Source organism: Artemia sp. Qi Xiang Cuo, chromosome 2, assembly GCF_049724085.1.
Source record: "Artemia sp. Qi Xiang Cuo chromosome 2, ASM4972408v1, whole genome shotgun sequence".
NCBI classification, from domain to species: Eukaryota; Metazoa; Arthropoda; class Branchiopoda; order Anostraca; family Artemiidae; genus Artemia; species Artemia sp. Qi Xiang Cuo.
Window position 1 is genome coordinate 40517975 of NC_142795.1, and position 20881 is coordinate 40538855.

General features: G+C 34.9%; 1 protein-coding gene across 2 annotated transcripts in view; it reads left to right on the forward strand.

Annotated features, from left to right (window-relative positions):
• Nucleotides 1–20881, forward strand: part of LOC148955225 (midasin) — a 348425-nt gene that overhangs the window by 286336 nt on the left and 41208 nt on the right. For both annotated transcript variants that reach the window (XM_089100939.1, XM_089100949.1), the window contains 5 exons: nt 999–1234; nt 5160–5539; nt 10316–10498; nt 12195–12406; nt 16279–16485. In XM_089100939.1, coding sequence (XP_088957065.1) covers nt 999–1234; nt 5160–5539; nt 10316–10498; nt 12195–12406; nt 16279–16485 — 1218 coding nt within the window. The remainder of the gene's footprint in view (nt 1–998; nt 1235–5159; nt 5540–10315; nt 10499–12194; nt 12407–16278; nt 16486–20881) is intronic.

Consider the following 20881-nt stretch of genomic DNA (forward strand, 5'->3'; position numbering starts at 1 on the left):
CGGTTCGTGGGCTTGGTCTCCACTTTGCGTGTCAAATTCAGTGCGTCTTAATTCCAATGAAGGTGAGTGTGAATCCCTGACAAGAAAACTTTCTTATTTGAAGTCCAGCGAAACTTGGGCGAAAGAAGCTAGAAAGTTGGCTGGATCCAGGTGAGGCCTTGCGTACAATTGTGTCTAAAACGTGTCTGACGCTGTTATAATTTTCTATTCGTCCGAAAATAAGATTTCTGAAGCTGTTTGTCGGACTTGTTAATTCAAATAGTAAAAATATATGTAGTCATTGTGTGCAGCTCTGTAACCCGCCTTTATTATAATAATAATAATAATTTATTTATAACCCACAAATGAACATTAGAAATGACACTGCGGAGTAAATACAAAAGAAAAAAATAACAACATCAATACGAAAACAAGGCAAAAACAACAAAAATACAATTTAAAGGATATGACGATGAAAAAAGCAAAGTAGGGGGTCGGTGAGAGAAACAACATTACAAGTATTGGTAATGGTATTAGAAGCCACACTGATCAATGGGGCGCAAGCATCCCTGACACCATTCTGGCACATAGTATATAAAATTGTATTATTTAATCTTTTCAGTTACATGTGCCTAAAAAGGTTTTTCTCAATAATGTCTGATCTCCTCTACCTTTGCAAAGTAGATACGCCTTCGAAAAGGTACCCAATAGATAAAGGTATACTACTCCATAGTAATAAAACACTCGTTTCTGAGAAAGGAAACACTCGCCCGAGTTTTTAACTTGAACCAAAATATATAGCATATATTGTAGGGATGTAGCTAGGACTTTTTTCATCTATAATTGAGGGGGAGGGGACTTCTAAACTAAAACTGCACCAACCCTCCTTCTGGATATACCATTGATCCTTTGTTAAATTTGGATAGTCTTAGTTGATTTAACATAGACAAACCAAGTTGCCTAAAATAATCTAGCTTAATGTATATTAGACGAAATAACACAAGAACCTCTTTTTTCAGTGTGAGATCCAAGTCAGACAAATGGTGGTTTCATATTTATGGTGTGTTTCTATCCTTCTTTGGTACTGGTGAATCAGGAAAAATCAGCGTTGATGATGTCAGCAATACATTCAGACAATTTATGGAAGCTGCAACTATCGGAGATTACTCTTACCGTTTAGAAATCGTCCAAGCTTTCCTATTTCAGATTCTCACTCAGAAGTCGTCTGGTAATAATGAAGCTGATAGCCAAAAAGGTACGTATTTTAAAGAGTCCAACCTATATCGTTGAAGATGTTTCATGTAGTTATTATTGTCTATTCAGTAAATGGGAATTAAATCATACAGTTTTGGTGATGAACGTGTTGATCCGCAATGACTGTGGTGACACAATTGACTACCACTGATTGCTTTCAGTTTGATGTTTTCAATAGCAGGAGAGGGCTATCATTCAAGTTCTGACGCTATTCTCATTGTATTTCTACTTGTATGTTGCTCAGAATGAATTCTTTTTTTTAAGGGAAAAACACAAAATCTGTTTATTTCTTGTTGACGAAATAACTTTTGTAGGATATATTTCAGTTTTAACTTAACTCATCTGTATATATCCATCAACCTTAAAGTAACTACTGAAATTATAATTTTTTTCTATCCCAGCATCTATTTTTATTGACTTAATAAAGCAATTTATGTCTTTTACCTTTTTTTTTTTTAATTTCTGTGCGTCTCCTAGGTTTCTCCCTGCCTTGATGACTGCTAATTTGCCTTTTTAGGCCTGAATTTCAGATCAGCCTTAAAAAGGACTAACCACTGTCCCCTTTCCGGTATGCAGGAATTTTTTCCGGAGATAGTTTTTTTTAAGACATACTTTTTTGGGAAGCTTTTGTTTTATTGAAGAACGGAAAAAGGCGAAAAAGATAAGCCACGAAAAACCTTAAAATTGTAAAATGCTCAGTAGTAGATGAATTTCCAAATTTGGAAAAAGAGAAGGTCGTAATTTATTGCTATCCGTAACGTCCTGCTTGAGCAAAGGAAAAGTCTTGGTTTAAGAGTTATCTCAGTAGTTGTCTCTATATTTCTGAAAGTATATTTCTAAAAATATACAGTTATATTTCAATATTTATATAGCTATATAGCTATATTTCAAAAGTATGCAGATTTCCTTTTCATTGTTAAATTAGGACGATTTTATGCGAGACCATTGAAATCAGACAAATCTTGAACGGCAAAACTTCGGTTTACAAATAAAAACAAAAAAAAATTAATTTTTATAATCAGAATGAGGATTTTTGCATCAACTTTGGAATGAATATTTTTTAGGTACGCTCTACATTGGAATGCTCAAATAGATTTAAACTGATTTCCAACAATTAATGTGAAGTATGACTTACGCAAGTGCTTTCAGAATACCCAAGCTAAAAGCTTTTTTTAACCTTCTTAATAACATTGAACCTTCGGAAAAACTCTGCTCACTTTATAACAGGCCACGGTTTACTATTGGCATTTTTTTTTTTTCGATAGAATCGTGTTCGAATTGTTTTACCTTCATTTTTATCGCTCAGAAACTAAAAATGAAAACCTCAGTGAAAAAAATATTAGTTTGAATTATATATTTGGATTTTCTAAAACTAATGCAAAACGTCAAACCTTCATTTTTCTCACTGGTTAAAATTTTTTTCACTGAAAAACTAATCCAACTTGTATTTCATCTTCTATTTCACAGGATGGGTGAAAAATAAATATAAATGCGGGAAAACACACACTTTAAAAAATGTATGGTTAACGTATTGTATGATGAAGAACACCGCCGAGTGGAAATATTTCTTATTTGACACAGGGTGAATGAGACGCCCTGTTATGACCTTTTTCTGTTATATTAGAGGCTGGCTATACCTTGTGTATTCTTAATAGTATCTTAATAGTTAATATTCTTAATAATAATAATATTCTTAATAGTTAACTATAATAAGTTAACTCTGTGCTAACCTAACCTGAGCCACCCCATAAATAAAACTTGACAGAGAGATTTTAAGGCTTTTTTTCTAGGGATGTATTCTCAGACTTTTTCTGGCTTAAAATCAAAGAATTTCGAAATATTTGGATTAAGGGACTTCATCCGTTTTAGTTTTATTTTACATTTTATTGATAAAGACTTCGGAATTAAACTAAACTAATTTTTAAACTAAAAATGATACCTAAAAGTAAACCAACACTGGTAAAGATAATATAAAAAATGAAATATAATACGATATAACCAAAACAACACTGCTCTTTAAGAAGAAAAAAAAAATAAGAAAAACGTGCATTTTTGCTCGAAGCATGAACTTATTTATACTGAAACTTTTTCAGAGACAAAATTATGGGATATAAACTAGAAGATCGAGCCATTCCCTATTTCTAAGAATTCCTGAATACCACATAAAGGCTGATTCGTCTAGAGTTAAAAGTCTTGAAGAATTGGCTTTTATGTAAGCCCAAAGACAACGTTAAAAGAGTGATCAAAAAAAAGGAGCATAATACTAACTTGAAAAGGATTCGGAATTTTGAAAACAGAAGAAGGGTGTCTCGTACAGCACTGCAGTTAGGATTTCTTTCACCATTGTATATATCGCATTAGACCTCGTCAGGTTTTGTTTTTGGTTTTTATTACTATGAGTTACTATCTTCAGGAAAGAAATTACTGCTTCTACTGACATTCCTAAAACTGTTTTCTAGACATCTGGTCCTTTTGCTACCCCTTAGGATATCTGATCGACATTTGGGGTACTTATTTTGTACTTTTCCTGTAGCTGCTCAATTTTGTGTGTGGGGGAATTTCTCATGGGGGGGGGGGACGCTGGCTTCCTAAATATACATTCTACAAATAGTGTTTGATTACCAATCTCAGAACTTCTGAGATTGCCAACGTTGAGGCTAAAATTACACTATTTGTTTAATATTGCAAATTTGAGGCTACAAATATGTAGTTTCAAATTTTTTACAAATTCTGGGGGTATAAATTTGTGATATTACAAATTGGGGCTACATGATATTTCAAATATGAGGCTACTATTACAATATGCGAGTCCAAAGTCAAGAACAATTAATAGTTGTTCCACAAATGGTGGGTATGTTGCACCATATTTTTAATCATAGTCTCTGAACTATTGGTAAATTTTATTGTCAGAGGGCCCAAAATGGAGTCATTTGGCCTTTTCTCATCGATCCCTCAGCTGCCCCATCCCGATCTTTCTTCCGTCCCGCCCTGATCCCAGGCCTCGCACATGCAAGTGCTTTATATTTATTTAGAGTAGCGATCATTCAGGGATTCACCTGGTCATTTCATTGATTAGGTGTAATTAATAAAATTAAAATGATACTAAAAGATCAACTGTTAATGGTTAAACTGATAAAGATCCTACAAGAACTTAAGTACCTAGTGCACAAATGGTATTGGATTTCCACCAAAGTGTTTATTTGAGGCCCCCTGAGCTTTTGATTACAAATCTAAAGCAGTTTATGGCATAGACGTGCTAAATCAAAACACTTTTTATGTATTTTACTCGTGTAAGGATTTTCCATCTGTATGATGTAAGAGTATAAGATGGGGCCCTTAAAGCCCCCAAAATCCCCCTGACTTCGCACGTACTGACATGTTTTTCCTCTTTCGGCTATGATCAGTCAGGGACTATTTAGAGAATTCTCCTAAATCACTAAAAGTCATCAGTAAGACTGTCCTAAATCCAAACGTATTAAGTACATGTTTCACAGATAGTGTTTTTTTATAAAGTAAGTCGTCATGCGTTTCAGAGCTTGCTTATAACAAATTTGATGTTAATATTTTAATATAGTTATCAAAACTCATATTAGCTAAGGGTTTACACTTTATTGAAATGACTCCTCATCAAATAATTTTATTAACTTCTCAGTAACCTTAGTAGTAGTAGTAGTAGTAGTAGTAGTAGTAATAGTAATAATAATAATCATGTCCAAAACGCAGAAACAAAATCAGCCGGTAGCACAGCAAAAGCTTCGCTTTCCAGGGTGGACGACTAAAAAAGAAAGAAAAAAAAGAATAACAACAACAAAATATATAGTATAAGGAGTTGGAGGGTAAAGCCGTGTACCGGACATGCCTCTTTTTGATGTCCTTTATTTATATAAGGTATACTGTCATTGATATATCTTTTTTATCATTATTAGATGAGCTTGTTCGTGCACTATGGAACATCTATTTCTACTTTAATCAGGAATTACCAGCTGTTACCAATTCTATTCAATCTATACGTAACCCTATTGAGAAGAAAGTTAAAGAGTTTGTGAAAATTATGAGATGGAATGATATTAACTATTGGTCAACAAAGGACACAGTTAACAAGTCTCATAAGACTTTGCATAAGTTTATGAAAGATTATGAAACTGCTTTAAAAGAGAGTGTTCTGACACTTTTGTCACGGCCAACAGAAGCTAATAATCTGGGAGATGAAGCAAACGGGATATGGGATGCCTCTCAGCATGTCCAGAATGTGACAGAAAAGGATCTGGGAATTTTTATCGCCCCAGAAGAGAACATCACAGTTGAGGTAATTTTTTTCACACACTCAGTGGTGACTTTTTATCTGAAAGACATATTTCGAAAGTAATGAAGTAACTTGGTTTTCTGCGGCAGTATCAAACTTACCTCTTGTACCTACTTTGGGTGGGAGCCAATGGACCTAAGAGCTACGAAAAGGAAAATTGAATAAAACTATTTTTTATTGATTTGTTGTGTGGTTTTGAGAATGACACAAGTAAAAAAAAAACATATTTTTTATCTACTAATGTTAGAAGATTTCGGAAGCAATACTCAACCTGTCATAAAAGGTCACAATTTTAGTTTCGTTATTAGGTCATCATAAACCTTGCATTTTTTATCACTAATGTTGAATTAATAAACAATCGATTTAAGGCAAACTTAATTCTTTATATTAGAGCCCTGAAACTAAACTTAATAAATGAAATGTCTCTACTAATGACGAAATATTATTAGAATCGATTAAAATAGTTTTTCTACGTTCCTGGAAAATAGCCTCTTTCTTCTTATTCTTTTTCTTTTGCATTTTCAGAAAAAGTGCTTTTTTTTCTCTGATCTTTTCTCTTATTTGCATTGATAGGAAGCTTTTGTGAAGTGAAATTGTTTTGTCAATTTGAGTGAAATGTCATGTCAGTTTGATACCAAAATTGATATTCTACTTGTCTTGGCCCATGTGTTCTTCTTCTTCTACTTTTTTTTTAAGTTTCTTAGCCTTGTCATATGTTGGCTGTACAAGAAAATGTTCTTATATTTACCGTGCCATTTTCACCCCACGTATATTCTTCCTTCTTTTTTTCTCTTTTTTTTTACAAAATGTCAAGTCTAAAATTATAACAAAACACAGTTATGAAAAGAGAACAAAAACTAATCTGCTTGTACTTTTATTTGCAAGTTATAGTTATAACATGAGAGGAAAAAAAGATGTCCAAGTTAAAATCAGACTGAACTTTAGTGCATCCCCCCCCCAAAAAAAAACAACAAAATCCAATGCTTACTATTCAGGCCCGAACGCAGGAACTTTTAATTGGGGGACAGGCAATAATAATAAAAAAATCGGGGGGGGGGGCAATAATTAAAGTTTTCCAGAAGGGGAGGGGGGTAACAATAATTTTTTTTTAATTTGTATAGAATGTGCCCCCCCCCCCCCTCCCCTTGCGTACATCCATGATAGAACTGTCTTGATGAAACTAATGTCAAATCAGCATTGGATGATGTACTAAACTTAAATCTAATACACTGAGCCACCACATTCGAATATTGTTCATCAGAGGCATTGTTATGACGTTGCCAATAATAAATAGCCACAAGCCTTCAATGTACTATCTATGATTTTTTCCCCAGAGCCACTTAATATGGAAGGGGTTGTCGTAAAAACTTTGGAGGGGCTCATTCGAATGGACATCATAAGTTCTAGTGTCCTTTTTAAGATTGGAAAGCGATGGAAGGGCAACCAGCCCCTTTCCCACGCCCTTTTTAGCTCCCTTCTCCCAAAGACTTTCGATCAAAATTTTAAGATAGTTATTTTGTTCAAAATAGTCCAAAGGTGAAAAAAATATGCCTCCGAAGATGACACGACCCCCACAATCCCTTCGGCAAGGGCTGCAAACTATGCAAGTTACCCGTTGTTTGCATATAAAATTTGTTGTGATGAAAGGGGGCATGTTTGAACCTGGGTCTCAAAAACGCTAAGGTTATTAAAGTGAAACTTTAGGTAATATTAAGGGGTATGTTGAATTAGATCAAAAGACACTAGGCGCATGTCAAAGACACTATATGCAATATCTTACCTAAGAATCAGGGCATCAAATTGAATTTTTCTGGGCTACTGTGTGATTTCTTGAGACTGCGACTGCGACTACTCGTGTCTGTGACTGCAAATACTTGCGACAGCGATTGGGACTGCTTGCAACTACGACTACTTTCGACTGTGACTACTTGCGACTGTCACTACTTGTTACTACTTAATATTCCAAATCTAAAGTAACCAGGAATTACTATTAAAGAATAAATGACCCTAAAAACGAACAGAATTTAAGATAAATAGTCACATCAAACATAAAGATGTCAGAAACTGATATAGACGAATTAATAAGTCTTAAAACAAGTAGAAATTAAGGTGAATAATCAAGTTAAACTCAAAACGAACAGGAATTACTACAAACAGGTGTTTGGCTACTGTCCCCTCCCTAACTGTAAACCTTCTAAAATCTATTGCGTCATTAGTGCTGTACTGAGGACCAAATATATTTTGAACATTTGTTTTTTAATTATAACATTGAAAAATAAAATAAACTTTTCTAAATACATATATTTCGGCTATCAATTTCAATTTTTTACATTCTGAATATAAAAGCTACAAGCAAATACCAGAACTTCAGAAAAATTAAACTAGCTAGGGAAAATAAAAGTTTATACAAAAATAATTTGAAACTATTGAATTTTTTTTAAATATTTATTTGTAAAAAAGAAAAATGTTTTGTAATTTTAAAATAGGAAGCTCATCTTCTCATACACAATAGTTGAATTTTAAATAACAATTTAAAAAAATTATCTTCTGCACGCCTGGGCATTAGGAGATTGGGAGTTTTCCCCTAAGTTTAAAAAAAGCCAGGAAAAATGGGAAAAGGGAAAATTATTCCCGTCGCTTGTTAAATTAGTGCTAAATTTTTTATTTATCTCTCTTGTTATAAAGGTGTCGTAATTAGCGAAACGTTTTTGACCCTGGAACTTAATAAATTTTGAATTCACTTGAAAGGAAAACTGTCTGATTGCTAATGTCTACGTATCAATCCCTAGATTTTGTTCTGAAACATTCTTATTTTAAGGCTAATTTCGCTCTATAATTGTAAATTGCATAGTGTGATTTACTAAATACTGTTTTGATTTGGTTTCGTCATTCTTTTCATTCCCCTTTTCATATTCAGTTTTTTGAAGAGCATGGCATTTGGAAATGTCTTTGTAGGTTATGTTTTATTTCATTGTTGTACTGAATGTAAGACTACAGTTTCAAGACAATTTTTAAGCTCTTAGTAAGACCTTGTCAGGTTTTAAATAATATTATTGTTTTCAGATTGCTATGAAATCTAGTTCAATCTAAATTTTCATGTGAATTATTATATCATCGGTCATTATTTTTGCTGCTTTTTGTTTTTTTTTTGTTTTTTTTTTAAGTTTGTATTTTTACATATGAATATATGCATAAAAATACATATATTTATGTGCAACGCAAATAGGAAGTCGAAGCTGGTGTAAAAGTAGTTAGATTCCTTATTAAACGTAACCTTAAAGCAACTTTTGCTTAAGTCGAACGAAGTCCATCGGACCGACGTCGCCTTTTTTCCGTAGGAATTTTATTAACGGTAAATGTCACTAATCTTGATACTAACCGTGCCCGATATGTTATTTTTTTTCCCTCTTCGGCCAAATTTGTATGCTTTAAATGCTAGTCGAATCTTGAAGGTTGAAATGGTCGAATTGTAAAACTTTTACCACTACCAGCAACGTATTTTAGGATGAAGCCACCTATTTTTGGCTGCATGAAGCTCAAGGGTTGCCACTCCTAGGGGGAGAAGTTCTCACGAAAGGTAACTTTGAATTGCGGTCTTCAGAGCAAAGCCCGACTAGAAATTCTATTTCATCGATAGGTTTGAGCTAACTTTATTCGGGGATTTGTAAATATAGAGGATGGTTTTTATTTTGATCCATTTTTCTTGTTGTTGGACTGGCTCTTCATCTCCTTCTTTTTAACTTTCTTAGAAAGCTGCCGTCCCTTAAAGAGTCTTTTTTCAGCATATTTCTCAAAGTGGTTGTTTGAGCTATTTTATTAAGTGAATATGTTGTCAGGGCAACCATAGCATTTCTCAAAACTTTTTCTAAAGCCGGCTAAAGAAAATGAATCCATCTGTTTTTTTTTTGCGATTTTAAACTAAACTTGCTTTTCTCAAGAAAAGAAAATTTTTTATTGTTTTATTTGTATCTGCACTGCTTAGAATTTGGTAACACTGATGAACATTTAGCAATTACAAAGGAGAGTTTAAATCTGTTTTTGGTGAAAATTACGTACAGCTCTCATTTTTTTAAGGACCCAGCGGTAACATGAATAAAAGTCTCATATTTTATAATTTGGTTTGCTTTCTTATCCTTTTTTCCAGATAAGTAGAAAGTGAGCTAGAAATATATGCCTGGATGTGTCAAGTTGTAGCTTGGTCAATCCAAATTAAAAATAAATATTTTCAATTCATTTACATTAGTGCTTGTAGACTGAGCTTGTAAGATAAGCTAGACATTATTTCGGAAGATGGTACTAAGTTTTGTCAGCTTAATCAAAAGCTGTTAACGATTTAAACGAAAATAATGAAGATGAAAGCACATTTTTTTAGGTTAGTTAATTTAGCGAGACATAGCTCGGGCACTTTTGCCGTGTGGGCAATTTTGTTTTCTAGTTTCTTATTTTCAAATAACGTTTGGTCTTCAGGCTGAACTAGACTTATTAAAACCATTTTTTTTAATCTTATAGAAATTATAAGCCAAAATCCGAATCACAATATTGCCACTGAAAAGAACGGGTAAGTTTGCCTAACAACGATTTTTAGAACATGCTCAACCATGCTTTAATTTGTATCATTTTTGTATGTTTGTCTTCTCTACTGTAAAACTTGGAATAGTAGAATGAACACGCTTATACATAGCGACACGAATTAAGTGCCTGTAAAAATGTTACGTCAATTGGAATAGTCTCGTGGTGACAGTCCTATATGATATAAAATGTATAAATGTTTATTTTAAGGAAAACACGATGGAAGCCCTTAACGAGACTGAAACGCTTATTCGTGTCCCTAAGCTTTATCCAAAGTCGAGGTCAATTGTAAGAGATATTGTGTCAAAATCTACTGCACCTGAAGACATAGCGGTTATAGACGATCTTACTGGAGAAGTCATTAAAACACTTCTCGATCTTCAAAAACTGCAGGTAATTTCCACCTTTCTGCGTCGTCTACTTTTTTGAAAAGCGTGTTTACTGTACGGGCTTATTTATTCCAACTTTTCGTATATTCAACTTTTTGAGACTGTTCGTATATTTTTCTAATTTTAAATTTAAAAACTAAAAGAATAAAAATTCTTACGGAGGTAAAGACTGAAGTTTAAAGTGAACAAAAATTATTGCTTTGTCGATTACGCAAGATATATCTTATTCTTCTAAACTAGCTCAAATAAATTAACTTAAGAAACTAACGAATACTTTCTTATATCTGTAGAATCCTTAAAATTAGCGCTTCACTGAAAAAGCTTTTATTTGTGCTAGTTTTGTAGATATATCTTACGTAATCGGCAAAATAGTAATTTCTATCCGTTTTAAGTTTTCAGCTTCGCTCTTTGCTTCCGTAAGAGAAACTTGTTTTTTAAACTGAATTTTCGCTGTTTTTTTTTTGTTTTTTTTTTACAAAAATATCGTTGTTTAACTTGAGCGATGAAACTAAAGAAGTCAACACGATTGTTTATTAAGAGCATAAATATTGGTTTCACTTCTGACATCCCTTAAATTTCTACACAAGGTATGTGCAATTTTGCTACTTAAATAAAAGGTCTGAGGGGTATGTTGTTATCGTAATCCTTAAGCATCTGCACGTGAAAATTCAGTTGTTTTCGTATAAATTGAAATAAATAAATGCTATTTTATTCATTGGACAATTTTTTCTAAAGTGTGTTTTTTTTAATTTTCATTAGTAAGAGGGGTGAGGAAGTATATCAGAGGGGGACTGAAAACATCCGATTAAGGATGTTCAACCATGGAGATTACAATAGTACGCTCGTGATGCTTCTCAGCCTTTTCACTCCAGAGACGGCTCCAAAAACAAACAAATGGTGGTGTGGCACTTTACGAAGAAACTAATTAAACCATTAAATATCTTTGGTGATCTTGTGGTAGCTTGCTAGTCCTTGTAGATGAAAATTCAAACCTGACAAAATATATAATACTATCAATTATAGCCAATTATTTGTTTTTAGTTGCCAATTATTTGGGTTACTTGCCACGATCCCTTTGTGAGTCCTTGTTGTAGCTTGCTTTATCTAAATCTAGCGGAAATACCCATACTCATGCGTCGTCAAACTCTGGCCAGCCATGATCAAGATTTTCAACCTTCTGGGGTCTCTAATTTCAAACGGGGGTAATACAGTGGTAATAGGCCACACTGAAAAAAAACCTTTTTCCTCGTTTTTCAACATTGGGTGAAGATTTTTTTGCAAATGGTATCAAGTTTTCTATTTCAGGTCAACTAGAGGAGGTATGAAACAAAATTAAACAGTACTATTTATGTCCAGATTTTTAAAAGGGTGTATGCTGTTAAAAATTTAAATCGAGAGAGAGAGAGAGAGAAAATGCTTTTTAAAACTCTTGGTTACTATGGGCCGTGTTTCGCTCTTTACTGGGTTCAGCTTTCGCTGCAACCTTGATATGTGTCTGTTTGTCTATCTGTCAATCCAGTGAATTTGCAGTTAAACTGTTCAAACTAGGAATGTTATTTTTTTTAATCAACTTCTAAGCTTTGTTTCCTCACAACTGTCTTTATGTGAAGCTATATCCAGTGTCATAGTGATATAATTAATGTTGTTCTCATTTCCTCCTCGTCCCAATTTAGAAGTAATTTTTAATTTTAATTTTACAGACAATTGGTGGTGAAGACAAAGAAAAACAGCTTGCAGAGGCTCGACAGATCCATTTAAGAAAACGAAATGGCTTAGCTGAGCTTTTCAAAGTTCTTCAACGCTTAGGACTTTCCTATCGAAAAGGTCTACCAAGTTTTGTCTTGGAGAAAAGCATCACTACTGACTTGGAAGTTCTTGATGTTCAGGGTAGTTTGACAAATCTGCACAGAAGGTGATTTATCTCTCTATTTTTTTGTCTCTCTCTCTGTCTCTTCCTGTCTTTCTTTTCATTCTGACTTTCGTGTTTTGTTTTTATTCCAGAATAGCTCATGGAAAGCTTTTATGTATACTCTCTCTCTCTCTCTCTCTCTCTCTCTCTCTCTCTCTCTCTCTCTCTCTCTCTCTCTCTCTCTCTCTCTCTCTCTCTCTCTCTCTCTCTCTCTCTCTCTCTCTCTCTCTCTCTCTCTCTCTCTCTCTCTCTCTCTCTCTCTCTCTCTCTCTCTCTCTCTCTCTCTCTCTCTCTCTCTCTCTCTCTCTCTCTCTCTCTCTTGATTTAAATTTTTAACAGCATACACCCTTTTAAAAATCTGGACATAAATAGTACTGTTTAATTTTGTTTCATACCTCCTCTAGTTGACCTGAAATGGCAAACTTGATACCATTTGCAAAAAAATCTGTTTACTTTCTTTGATAGCTTGGATACATCTGCACCATTTTGACTCGGTTAAATTTTACGAGCACAATTAACCCCGAAATTGTGAAAATAATGACGTAAATAGTTCTTGGGATACTGCTGAGATGCCTTATTGGGAATTAGCATTATCACATTGCATTTTGATTTAATCTTAAGGCAAAATTTAGTTTTTAAACATAATGGGCAAATGAGAGGTTGGAAGGGGGATTAGTTGTTCTCCAATCACTTTCGACTATTAAAAAGGGCATCAGCCCTTTCTATTTTCAATCGAATGAGCCCTTTTCGAAGTTCTTACGACAACTCCTTCGATACGAAGGGTCCTGGTCTAAACAACAACAACAACAAAAAATATCACTAATCACTTTCGTCCATTAAAAAGGGTACTAGCCCTTTGAATTTCAAATTGAATGAGCACTTTTTCAAGGTTCTACGACAAAGATTTCAATAAAAACCTTATATGCCCCCAGGCCATAACTTATAACCCTTGCCCTGAAGACTGTGGGGGGAGTGTCCTGCTCAAAGGTATAATTTCCTGATCTTTGAACTGCGTGGAACAAAATGGCTATCTCAAAATTTTTATTGGATGTGTTTGAGAAAATGGTGGGAGTGAGAGGGGCGATAGTCTCTCTCCAATCTCTTTCAACTATTAAGGCACTAGCCCTTTCAATTTCCAATTGAATGAGCCCTTTTGAAGTTTCTACGCTTTCAATAAAAACCCTATACGCCCCCAGGGCAGAATTTACAACCCTTGCCCTGACGGCTGTGTGGGGGGGGGGTTGTCATCCTCAAAGGCCTAATTTCCAGAACTTAAAACTATGTTGAATAAAATGGCTATCTCAAAGTTTTGATTAGAAGTGTTTGGGGAAAAGGTGGGCGTGAGAGGTGGGTTAGTTACCCTCTAATCACTTTTGATTATTAAAAAGGGCACTAGCCCTTAGAATTTCCAATTGAATGATTCTTTTTTGAAGTTTCTGTGACAACGGCTTCTATAAAAAACCTTATATGCCCCAGGGCATAACTTACAACCCTTTCCCTCAGGTCTGTGGGGGACTGTCCTCAAGAACATTATTTCTATCTGGAAATCAACTACGCCGAACAAAATGGCTATCTCAAAATTTTGATTGGATGTGTTTCGGGAAATGGTATGCTTGGAAGGGGTGTTAGTCGCCTTCCAATCACTTTCGGATATTAAAAAGGGCACAAGTCACTCCAATTTCCAACTGAATGAGCGCTTTTCGAAGTTTTTACGGCAACTTCTTCGATACGAAGTGCCCTGCTCTAAAGGGAAAAATTAATAAATAATACATTGTGCCAACATCGTTCTTATATCCCCCGGGGCATAACTTAAAACCCTTGCCCTGAGAGTTTTAGGGGAGTGTCCTCCTCTTTACTTAGTCCTCGTTTCTTGTCTCGTTCTCGAGTGTCCTCGTTCTTTACTTAGGCAGCGCGATCGTGCTGCCTATGATTTATACGACAACTTTCTATATAAACCTTATATGCCCCCAGGGCATAACTTACAACCCTTGCGCTGACGGCTCTGAGGGGGTTATCATCCTAATATATTTAATTTCCAGATCGTTCAACTACGATGAACAAAATGGACATATAAAAATTTTGATTGGATGTGTTTGGAAAAACGGCAGGAATGAGAGGGGCGTTAGTTCCTTTTCTATCACTTCTATCTTTCCATTAATGCACTAGCCCATTGAATTTCCAATAGAATGAGCTCTTTTGAAGTTTCTACGACAACGCTTTCAATAAAATCTTTATATGTCCCAGGGCATAACTTACAAACCTTGCACTGAGGGCTCTGAGGGTGTTATCATCCTAAAATACAAAATTTCCAGAACTTTCTACTACGTTGAACAAAATGGATATATCAAAATTTTTATTCGATGTGTTTGGGAAAATGGTGGGCATGAGAGGGGCGTTAGTCACTATCCAATCACTTTCAACTATTCAAAAAGGCACTAGCCCTTTCAATTTCCAATTGAATGAGCCCTTTTGAAGTTTCTACGACAACGCTTTCAATAAAAACTTTATGTTCCCCCAGGGCACAACATACAACCGTTGCCCCGAGGGATTTGGGAGGGGGGGTTGTCATCCTTAAAGACCTAATTTCCAAAACTTTCAACTACGTTGAATAAAATGGCTATCTAAAAATTTGGATTGGTTGTATTGGGGGTATTGTTGGGTATGGGGGGAGGGGGGGCTAGTTGCCCTCCAATCACTTTAGACTATTAAAAAGGGCACTAGCCCTTTGAATTTCCAATCGAATGAGCCCCTTTCGAAGTTTCTACGACAACGCCTTCTATAAAAACCTTATATGCCCCCAGGGCATAACTTAAAATCCTTGCCCTGATGGTTGTGGGGGAGGGTCGCCCTCAAAAATATATATTGGAGTGAGCACTAGCCATTCCAATTTCCAATCGAATGAGCCCTTTTCGAAGTTTCTACGACAACTTCGATGCGAAGTGCCCGGGTATGGAGAAAAAAAAAAAAAACACACATTGTGCCCACATCGTTCTTTACTTAGGCAGCGCTAGCGCGCTGCCTGTGATTTTCTGATTGAATAAAATATTCCATGACAAATTCTGATTGACTTAAATTACCAATAGTTGAATCTTGATATTAGTGAAATCTCATTGTGAATGAGGAATACGCTAATTGTTTTATTTCCAATCAGTTAATTGTTATAAGTACCGTCGACTACTAAAAAGGGTACTAGCCCTTTGAATTTTCAATCGAATGAGCGTTTTTTGAAGTTTCTACTAAAACGCCTTCTTTAATAACCTTATATGACCCCAAGGCATTACGTAAAACCCTTGCCCTGAGGGCTGTAGGGGAGTGTCCTCCTAAAAACATATTTTCTATGTGGATATCAACTACGTTTAACAAAAGGGCTATTTCAAAATTTTGATTGGTTGTGTGGGGGGAAAGGAGGGGCGCGGGGGGGGGCTAATTCCCCTCCAATCACTTTCGACTATTAAAAAGGGCTCTAGCCACTCCCATTTCCAATCAAATGAGCCCTTTTCGAATTTTTTACGACAACTCCTTCGATACGAAGTGCCCGGGTATGGAAAAAAAAAAAAAACACATTGTGCCCACATCGTTCTTTACTTGGGCAGCGCTGGCTTGCTGCCTATGATATTGTCATCAAAATTCTACTTTTAAGGTCGCGGTTTCTAACAACAAGGGCTGTTCTTTACTTACTACTCATTATCATGAGTGATTTAATAAGAAATTATAGAAGAGCTGTAACTGCAGCTCTTAAGTTTTGAGAGTACATATTTTAACTGTTATTTTGTTTAACTTGGTTCACTTCGTTCCTTTCTTTGTTTGTTTAGTTTCGTTGTTTTTTCTTTTTTTTTCTAATATCTCTAGCTTTGATTTTGTGCTTAATTTTTCAGACCTTGTGACTCCTTTTTGTTATCATTATGGATGAAATGTCCGGTTTATCATTCCCGAAGGACGGCCCGATTCAATTCCCTGAAGAGTCATCTTATGCAGCCTTCCAAAGAACTGGGGCCTGCTATAATTGAAAGAATCAAAGGTTTCTCAGAAACAATAATGAAATTTGGCAACTCTCTCTGGAATCAAACGGCTTCCAGTCTCAAGTAAGTTCTTTTTCTAATGTTCCATTTTAGTCGTAAAATGAAATATCTTACAACGAAGATAAAATTTTATTAATCTCTGGTGCCTAGTTGATCAGCACAGAAACTTGTCGAGAATTTCTGTATCAGTCACTTGAAAAATGCTTTTCAACATCCAAGCACATAAATAATAAACTGTTAGGACGAAAATTAACAAGGAAGAAAACTGTATGTGTGGGCGGGTGGCAACCGGTTAGTGTATTCCGTGAAATTCTGTTTTCTTTTTTATTCGTGTATATAATACAGATACTGCCATTCAATTGACCAATCGAAGAAGACGAATAAAAAAGGAGTAACTAAAATATAGTAGAAGGAATTTTATTGAGTGACTAAGATTAACTGTCCGTTGATAGTCAGTTATAAATATGAAGAAAAGACATATACTCATATCTTTTTTTGTTCTATTTCGCATGTCGAGTTTTCGCGTATCGACAAGTATGCACTTCGACACAGAGTTCCATTTATGGAAATAAATGGACTATGCAAACACTGGCTTATGCAATGAAATACTTGACCGACTAATCTAAATCGAGTTTGACCTTAAACGGATCTTGGGAGAATATCGCCATAGACTTAGTTGGTGGTATTCTATGTTACTACTGGTTATTGAAACGCAGGTTTTGGGGGCCATTAGCTTGTTGGTCTATTAGAAAAAAAGGTTAAAAATCACATAAAAAAAAGAAAATACCAAATAAATTTGAGATGCTCTTGAATATTTAATAAACACTGTCACATTATCACCAACATGCCTGCAAAGACTTCCAACAGAATAGTAATATAGAGGATTCCAAGAACATTTTGTCCATCTTTGGTCAAACTTTTATATTATTTTAGACGGATTTTATTCAGATCAAAGAACAAATAGAACGTTGCAATATGAAAAAAATGATTTAAAAAAGAAAATGCCAAATAAATGTTATTGAAACTTTACCAAATAAAATATACTTCTTTAGACGGATTTTATTCAGATCAAAAAACAAATAGAAAATTGCAATAAAAGGTAGCAAGATTAAGAGCTATAAACGGAAAAAAAAGCAATTAGGTCAAAGTGGCTTTTTCACGTTTGGTGTAAAAAAAAGCTAACAAATCGAAAATATAATTTAGTACTGGGGGTGGGAGTGGCCTTTCCTCATCAAATATATTTTGGATGTGTATTATCAGAGGTAGGAGTTTTTCAAAATTCTTACATTTAAGGGTTTTACTGGGTCTGTGCTATTCCTCTTCATACTTCATGGGGCTCGTACATCGAGTCCCATTATATCGACAAAAATCGTTTAAAAGTGAAAAAAGATCACTCGAAGTAAGCTGGATACGGATTATAGCTGTAAGACTTGCTGAAAGACCGTCCTCATGAAACGAAATGCAACTAGACACTCATTCCATTACAAAGTAGGCTATGTAATCTTTGAAGTGAGGTTCCCTATTAATTCCAAAATGAGAAAAATTTTGGTGATGAAACATTTTGGCAAATTCCAAGAAATCAATTCCGACTCTTCTGAACAGACGTTTGATGTCCGTTTCTTTTGTCAGGAAACCTTTTAAAAAATTTTATTCAAACTTCAACAGTGAAAGTTTTAAAGGCAACTCAATGATGCTCGATTTTTCTACCCACGAAATCTTAAAATATCTTAAAACTCCCTATCCCCTTCCCATTGGTGGTTCTAGGCCTGGGCAGGCCCACTTTTTAAAAATCTGGCATTAAATTTCGTATATTTTATAGTTTACACTCCTATGGTATACCTTGCCCCTCCTGATTATGAGGTCTAAAACCGTTACTTTCCTTCCCCATCTATCGTCACGTAAACAGCGATATGGCATCAACTTTTTTTTTTTTTTTGCCGGGCCACTTCGTATGGAAAGAATAGTCGTAGAAACTTCGAAGAGGGCTCATTCAATAAGCGTTTGAAAGTTATAGTGCCCCTTTTAATAGTCAAAAATGATTTTAGGGCAACCAACCCCCCTCTCATGCCCATTTTAGCTGGTCCTCTCCCCTCAACATCCGAAGACCTTTCATTAAAATTTGATATAGCCGTTCGACTTATAATATTCGAGAGGTCGTATGACTGTTTGTATAGTGATGACATGACTTTCCACAACTCCTCGGGCAAGAGCTGTAAATTATGCAAGTTGCCTATTGTTTGTCTATGCGTTTTATTGTTGAGAACTGGGGGCGTATTTGATCCTGGTTATCCGAGAAGATTAAACGCGTTGAGATGAAGCTTTAAGGACATTTTGAGAAGGGGGAAGGTTGAACTAAATCAAAGGACATTGTGTGCATGCAGGTTGTCAATAGTATGTATCTGCAATATGAACGGCTAAGGGTGTTAGGTTGAAACTTTCAGTTCAAGTTAAGAGGGTGCTAAGCTAAATCAAATTATCAAAATGGCATATCTGCAATATCTCAGGAACAGCTAGGCTATTAAGTTGAAACTTTCGGGGCATTTTGAACTAAGTCATAAGACGGTATGTGGAATTGTGGATCCAGGTTGTCAAAAAAAGCTTCAGCAATATCTTAGGGACAGCTAAAGGTATTAAGCTGAAACTTTTAGGGTATGTTAAACTTAATCAAAAGCGAGTTAAGTTAAACTTGTTTAAGTTAGGATTAAGTAAAACTTAATCTAAATTTTCTAAAAGGGTTTTACGATATCTCAGGAACAGCTAAAAGTACTAAAGCATTTTAGTACTTTTAAGCATTTCAATTTTTTAGGGAGGGTTGGGGCAGGGATTTTGTACTAAAACCTATTATTTGCATTCAGGTTTTCAAAAGGGTGTATCTGCGATGTCTCAGGAACGGCTAAAGGTCTTAAGTTCTATTTTCCCTGGGCATGTTGAGAAGGATGTTGCACAAAGTCAAAAGACGCTCGGTTCATCCATATTGTCAAAAGGGTGATTCTACGATATCTAAAAGACGGCTAAGGGTACTAAGTTGAAACTTTCAGAGCATTTTGAGTTAAACCAAGAGACATTATTTACATCCAGGTTGGAAAAAGGTATATCTGTAATATCTCAGGAGTGGCTAAAGATATTGAAAGTTGAAATTTCTAACGAATTTTGTAAGGGTTGTTAAATTAAACCAAAGACACTATGTGCATCCAGGTTGTCAAAAGGGCGCATCTGCTATATCTCAGGATCAGCTAAGAGTTTTAAGCTGAAAATATTGAACTAAATAAACAATTATGCTCATCCGAGCTGTCATAGGGAGTATGTGCAATATCTCAGATACAACTAATGGTATAAAATTAATGGCTACAAATAAAATTATTTCGAATTTTCTCGTTAAACATTTTAACATTAACAGATCCAAAATTGCTCAGACTTCCAGGTGTGAATAATCGTTATATATTGAACAGTCAGTCTATTTTTGTTAGTTCTAGTAATTATTGTTATTATGGAGATTTTTTTTTTTACTGTTGATGTCTTGAAAAAATAAAAAATATTATTGATTTTGACTTATGTTCATTTTAAGTTTTAATTATTAATTCAAAGAGTTTAACTTTAGTTGATTTTAAGCTTGACTTTACTTCTGCTCATCTTTGCTTTAATTTTTTTGCTCTTTACTTTTTTCGAAGACTTATTTTTTCAGCAAAAAGTTAATTACTTTATAACTCAAATCATTCCAGTATTGACATTGCTGTTTGTTTATTCAATAAACAGTTAGCGTTTTCTTCTTTTCTTTTTTTTTATCAGTTGTGAAGTTAAATGTTTCAATTATGAATGAATTGCACAAAAAATGCTCTTAGCTTCAGCACTTTTATGTCTTTTTGTCCTTAAATTCGGGATATTTTCAATTTCTAAAAACACTGGGACATGAGTTTTAAATTTAGGACTTGCGTATAGTCACTAAAAGTCTAGAGCAGTGGTTCCCTACTGATTTTGGGCCATGTCCCACCTAGGCATTTCTAAAGTCCTGACGACATTTCTAAAGTCCTGCTTAAAATGCCATTAACTTGGTGGGTTTTTTTTGGGTCGTTCCCTAGGCTTATTTTATGCTAGCGGAAATTATTGTCAGTATAAAATACGCTTTTACAATGTATCACGTTATTGCAATACTATCATGTATCTGTTTTACTCTTTGAACGCATATGAATGTGACGTCCTTCGCATGAAGAATGTTTTTTTTTTTCAAAATCAAGGCTCTAAAGCATAGTCGGCCAAAGGGTACACGTCCAGCTCATGACTCATCAAAATATTTCCTCATCGGTGGGGTCTGCATCCCACGTTGGGATTCATGGGTCTAGATCCGATGCAAGATATTCACCTTTCTCATCTTCACTTATATTTACATATAATTTCTTCATGAGTTGGGAGTTTGGTACTGATTGAGATCATTTTCCTCCTCTGTAATTTAGTGCAAATATAT